We start from the raw sequence: 6,550 nt of genomic DNA, 5'->3' as shown, positions 1-6,550 counted from the left end.
AAACAACAAAAATCTATAATTATTTTGGTTTAAACAGGAATAGCTCCAAAATTTCCAATCCAGGAACACAAGAAAGGGGCAGGGGGTGACATTTACCGCATTATGCTGTTAACCTCAGCAATTAATACAGGCAAATGGGTGATGCCAAATCTTTTAAGCACAGTCATTTCACCAAGTTACTAACAAGCTGTAGTTCTGTATATAGCCTATTGAAAATCTGATTTCAACCCCGCCAGCTTTTTTAGTCTGTCAAATAGAGATAGCCCCTTGCATAATTTTTGCCGGTAGTACCTTTACTTTTCAATAATCTCAGTTTAAAAGGCAATTCTACTACCTAGAAATACCGTTACAGATGTAGTAGTGTTCACAAGGTGTCCGTGGCAAGGGGCTGGCAGCAGGGGGGCTGCAGGGCAGCCCCTGTGAGGAGAGGCCAGTTCCAGCTGGGTCCAACAGCCCCACTGCAGGGCACAGCTGAGCCCCTCAGCCACCGGTGGGGGCCTCGGGGAAAGCCTGGGTAAGAAATGGCAAAATGTTGCCTGGCAGTGAGGAAAAAAGTGTAACAAACAGCCCTGCAAGCACCAAGGTGAGAGAAGGAGGGTGGGGAGGAGGTGCTCCAGGCACCCCAGCAGAAATTCCTCTGCAGCCACTGGAGAAGACCTCAATGAAGCAGGACATCCCCCTGCAGCCTGTGGAGAACCACACCAGAGCAGGGTTCAGGGTACACCCTGAGGAAGCTGCAGCCCACAGAGAGCCCATGCAGGAGCATGGTTTCTGGCAGCAACTGCACATAGCCCGTGGGGGACCCACGCTGGAGCAGACTGTGTCTGAAGGACTGTGCCCTGTGGAGAGGATCCACGCTGGAGCAGTTCTTGGAGGACTGCAGCCCGTGGGAAGGCCCCAGGCTGCAGCAGGGGAACAGTGTGGGGAAGCAGGAGCAGCAGAGAGGAGCTGTTATGGGCTGACCGCAACTCCCGTTTCCCATCCTCCTGCATCACTCAGAGGGAGGACGTAGAGCAGGCTGGGATGAAAGACTGAAACTGAGCCTGGGAAGAAGAGGGGTGGGAGGAAGGTAGTTTTATAGTTTTCTCTTTGTTTCTCACCATCCTACTCTATTTTTAATCGGCAATAAATTAAATTAATTTTCCCCAAGTCGAGTCTGGTTTGCCCGTGACAATAACTGGTAAGTGATCTCCCTGTCCTTATTGTGACCCATGAGCTTTTCCATCCTATTTTCTCTCCTGTCCTGTTGAGGAGGGGGAGCAAGAGAGCAGCTGGGTGGGGTCTGGCAGCCAGCCAAGGTCAACCCACCACACAGTGAAATAAATAAAACAACCCATCCAAAACCATTCCCCCTTTCTATGTCCTTTCAAAGGATGTAGAAACAGGGACTCAGTGAGGCCACTACCCTCCCTCTGACCCTCCTCAAGCTGCACTTTGGCACAAACAGTCAGTTTCCTGACGGGGAGCCAAATGATACTTTTCCTCAAAAAGGAACTCCTGACTCCTCCAATTTTTATTCTTCATTTGGCTTGTCATCAGCTTCTTAAGTCAAGGCTACTCTTCTCACAATCACAGAAATTGAAAAGAGTATTTTATCTGTTATCAGCAGATCATAATGAAATCAAACAGCACGTAGAAATACTATTTAATATGCTGTCATTCATATACATACATATATACACACACACTTCACTCTAAAGTAGGCAATCCAGTATAAATTCTACACTTTAGCCTATATATAATATAGGTACCATTTATCTGCTCATTTTCATACAGACTGACGCTGCAACTATCAACAATCCATAAATACTAACCACATGAGGACAGTTTAACAGCTAGTAAATATTGGTTAATGTTTAAACTGGGAATGGATGGGCAACTTCACCAGACAGGTCAACGTGACTGAAATCAAGAAAGGTTATGTGAAGTATAAAAGGCTCAACCCTGAAGTAATTTCCTTTGGTTGTTTTTTACAATCAAGTCTAATGACCCATTGTAAAACTATGTTTTGTGAAAGCGTTAGGCAGACACAATATGGCTAAACTCAATTCAACCTGTGTCCCTCATCTCCCTAAGGCCTAAGATAAAAGCAGACTGTACACAAATACTCTGGTTTTGTGCCTCCCACCTCCAGAAAGCTTTAGTAACATGGGATTTGAGAGCTAGCATGTCTAGAAAATGGGGGGAGAGACCCAAATCTCTGAAGACCTAAATTCAAAACGAAGAAAAGAAGAATTTCTATATTAAGCAGTTAAAATTTCTCCTTTAAATTACAGAATAAATGTATTATCTTGCCTACTGTAAACTGTTTGTATCCAAGCTTGTGTACACACACTGTATGTATTTTTTTAAAAGACAGCTTTTAAAGTGGTTCATAAAATATTGACGAGCAATCACCATAAAGACATTCTGTGATTCCCATCAAAGAAAAATATTCATCTTATTGGGACATGCTATATAGCCCAAACAGCTTTTAAATTCTGTACAGAAATTTTACTTAATGATGGAATATACATCAATTATAACCCTGTTTCCTCCTAGCTTACAGACATTGCAACTCCTTAGCAATACTTTCCTAACATACTATGTCATCATAACTGGGGAACTAAGCACGTGAGTGGAAATGGGTGCCCCAATGACGTAAAAATCGCTATAATCCAGTCTTACAATGTGGGCAATGTGCAGGCGAAGCAAGGTTTACTAAACTGTTATATCAGAGCCTTGCATGATAAAACTGTTCTGTATATCAGGAAGAGTGACACACCCTGGCTACATGATTGTGGCTGTCATTTTGAGAAACCTAATTCTGAGGCTGAGACCAAATTAATTTGTCTAGCTTCTAGCAGGCAGTATAGCGGTTTCAGATTATAAATTACAATATCATAGTAAAAGATATTTTACTTTACTGAAGATGCCTCTAGTTAAAATACATCTTGGGACACAGTATAAATATTCATCAGACATGACCTGTGTATAAATACTGCACAGTTATTACAGATCACTTCTGGAAATGGCAGTTTACCTGATAATTTACCTGATAACTAGGAAATTTCAAAGTTCCAAAAGACTCATGATAAAAGTCAGGGTGATATAAAAATGAGACTTCATAGGGTCTCTTAAAAACTCTCTTTTGGCTGTTAGTGCAATAATAAACACAAGCATCCTTCTTTTCCATTTTCTGATGAAGAAGGATAAAAAGGTAAAGCCACATAAAAAGCGTTTATGCGAATTATCTCAATGGAGAGTTGGGAACTGACAATTACACTGTTTGCAGACAGATGTGGTAAAGATCTGCTTCTTGAAACCATCTCTTGAACCAGCAGAATGATACTGTTCCGAAGAGGGTTTCTTGACAATGCCCTTAAGACTGAGAAATAAAGCTAGAAGAAACCCCTTCATATTTCATACAGAGTTCTAAATAATTCCAAGAAAGTAATTTTCTTTGGGAGTATAGTAAGCTTTCAACCAAATCCAACAGGGGAGCCATTTTCTTGGAAAACTAGAAAGAAGACTATTAGGAAAAAAAAAAAAAAAAAAAAAGGAAGGAGGCAAATTCTTTTTACAAAGTTTTCTATTTTGTAAACTGTGCACTACAAAATTCAAGCATCCAAGAAAAATCTACTGTACCCCTTAAGAAAGGGGAACCCAAGGAAAGCTAGACTTTTAGACTTAAAACTAGCAACTAGGATAACCACCTTGGAATCTGGACAGAAAATCCAGACAACTCTTGTTAGGCTGACCAATCTACAGAAACAGCTGCCCTACAGAGTGCAGACGCTATGCAGTTTAAACTTACTCAATTTAAATATTCAGTAGAAACATTTTTTTAAACTTTCAATATATACATAGCCACACTACAGGAGTATACCACCCATGCAACCTTTTGATTTTCTTTTAAAAAAAAAATAGGTGAAGAAAACTGTATCATACAACTATGACAGATATCCAACTTAAAACGTACTAACATCAGCTGGCTATGAATTCAGAATTTGTATTTAATCCCCTGCCCCACAACACCTCTGTCTCCTGAACCCATTTGCAGCTTCTGAAGTTGTTACTAATGATGTAGACTTATGAAGACAGAGGGTTACATTTCATTTGGGTTTACATACATGAATTTAAGCTTCTACCATGTATCTTAACCAACAGTCCTGTTATCTACAGTATTTTACTTCACTTGGATAATGAAAGTTCACCTTTAGACTCTTTCATAAGACACAGTGAAAAAGAGCTTCACATTCTTCTCCATTAGTGGAAGATGATTCCCAAATACATAATGCATTATCTTTAAACAAATTTAAATGAAAGAAATATAATTATAAGTAACAACTCCTATTTTTATGGTTGCCTTTTGCAAAAGTAAGCCATTATCATATGCTATGACCCCTGTCAATTTGTCAATTCTCTTTCCAATTGAAATTCTATTTTCACAGAAGAGTTATGGTTGGAAGGGACTTCTGGAGGTCATCTGGTCCAACCCCCTTGATCAAGCAGAGCCACTTAGAGCCAGTTACCCGGGACCCTGTCCAGATAGTTTTTGAATACATCCAGGGATGGAGACTCCACAACCTCCCTGGGCAACCTGTGCCAGTGCCAGTCACCCTCACAGTGAAAAAGTGTTTTCTGATGTTCAGAGGGAACCTCCCATGTTCCAGTTTGTGCCCATTGCCTCTGGTCCTGTCACTGGGCACCACTGAGAACAGCCTGGCTCCGTCTTCTTTGCACCCTCCCTTCAGGTATTTATATATGTTGATGAGATCCCCCCACTTCTCTTCTCTTCTCCAGGCTGAACAGTCCCAGCTCTATGAGGAGAGATGCTCCCGTCTCTAGTCTCTTAACCATCTTCATGGCCCTTCGTTGGACTCCCTCCATTATGTCCATCTCTCTCTTGCACTGGGGAGCCATTCTTATTCATTTTTTCCAATAAAACTTCAGACATCCTGTGTTCCATTACCATTTGAGAAATCCCCGAAGGAACTGGCACTATATACAGAATTCAGCAGCCCACTTACTCCTTTTTATTCAAATTACTTACAGTAAGCTAGAAAGAACCAAAATCTTTCCCAAAATTCACACTTTTTAGTTTAAATGTTCCTTAATACGTCTATGAACATTATTTTCCAGAATTATATCAATATGTAAAATACAATCTTAAAATCTGTTCAATGAAAAGCATGATTTTAACAATTGCTACTAGACTTTGTCTTCTTTCTAATCATATAATATTCAGTCACAATAACCTGAGTAACTACGTTATTGAAAAAGCAGTTATGTCTGGAGTCAGTATAAATATTACAAAGCCCATTTTTGCAAAGGGAGGGCATGCTGACCCAGGTTATCATCTTACTCCCTTAAGAATAAATAAAATGCAGGAAAATCAGATAGGGATCTGAAATACTGTGCTGTTGTAAAAATCATGAAGCATCCCCATCTCCAACACAACGTCATGATGCTTCTGGGAAAACAGTTTGGCTAATTTAATAACAAATATGAATACGTTGAATATGTTTCTTCTTTGTATAGTACAGTAGGTTGTACCCCCCAAAAAATAAATGCCATAAGGTAAGGACAAACTGGGAAAAGTTTTGGTTGGGAGTATGCAAGAGTACAGGTTTCAGTTCTGAAAGCAATCAAAGCAGTATGAAACCTTAAGGCCTTCAAACCACAAACTCTAGAAGCTTTATACCACACTACACAATTCCTTGACAGAAGCTTTTTTTTCTTTTAAAATTTTGCACTGTTTCTACACTTTCATGCTGTATTTCAAAAACATCATACTCCAGCATTAAAGTTACAGTCAATGTCTTGTGGACCAGACACTTGTTTATATTGAAAGTACAGTCAATTAAACTAAACCTTGTAATTTAAAGCTTCATGGAACAGTAATTTTTATGGCCTGATAAGTAATGGAGACAAACTTAGGTAACCCAGAAAGACCCAGACAAATATGTTTATTTAATAGCAAGTGTTTACTAGTCAGGCTGCAGAAACAATACTGTCTTTTCCCCCCTTCAGTGCAAAGTACTGCATGTACACACACATGAACACAGCCAGAGAGAACAAGGAACACAGTTACAAAAGAACATTAAACCAGCAGATAATTTATCTGTCCTGCTGAGGAAAGCTCAAGGAAGTGAGCCAGAACATCTGAAAAGAAGAAAACACGAGAGGACTAAACATAAGAAAGCAGAGATACAGCACTGAATTAAGATAGCACAGAAACTTTAAACAATACTCTACGCCCACCTACATTGATGCAACTTAAATAATTTCTTGAAGTCTTCCCAGGATCGTTTACCTATGCATCCAACAGGCCACAGAGCTCCTGCCAGAAAAGATCTCTGAAATTACCACTTACACAAAGCGTACACAGCAAAGTATCACACTGCCCAAACATTTAGCTAGAGGAGAAAGCAAGCATTAGGTTGATGAAGAACATAAGAGCAGCACTTCTGCTAGCTAATGCTTACATCTTTCAGGCTAGCTGCAATTGTTTCAAGTGTGATGCTTACCTTTAATAGTTTCCTCCACAACTTCTACTACACGATCT

The 6,550-nt window shown here is 40.0% G+C and overlaps 1 protein-coding gene across 1 annotated transcript in view; it reads right to left on the bottom strand.

Annotated features, from left to right (window-relative positions):
- Positions 1-6,550, bottom strand: part of CDKAL1 (CDK5 regulatory subunit associated protein 1-like 1) — a 436,847-nt gene that overhangs the window by 284,566 nt on the left and 145,731 nt on the right. Inside the window, exon 6 of the mRNA XM_009326510.1 lies at positions 6,513-6,548. Within this exon, the coding sequence (XP_009324785.1) occupies positions 6,513-6,548 (36 nt within the window). The remainder of the gene's footprint in view (positions 1-6,512; positions 6,549-6,550) is intronic.

The sequence above is a fragment of the Pygoscelis adeliae genome, unplaced genomic scaffold (genome assembly GCF_000699105.1).
Source record: "Pygoscelis adeliae isolate BGI_AS28 unplaced genomic scaffold, ASM69910v1 Scaffold186, whole genome shotgun sequence".
NCBI classification, from domain to species: Eukaryota; Metazoa; Chordata; class Aves; order Sphenisciformes; family Spheniscidae; genus Pygoscelis; species Pygoscelis adeliae.
Note: the sequence above shows the minus strand (reverse complement) of the source record. Positions and strands in the feature narration are given on the sequence as shown.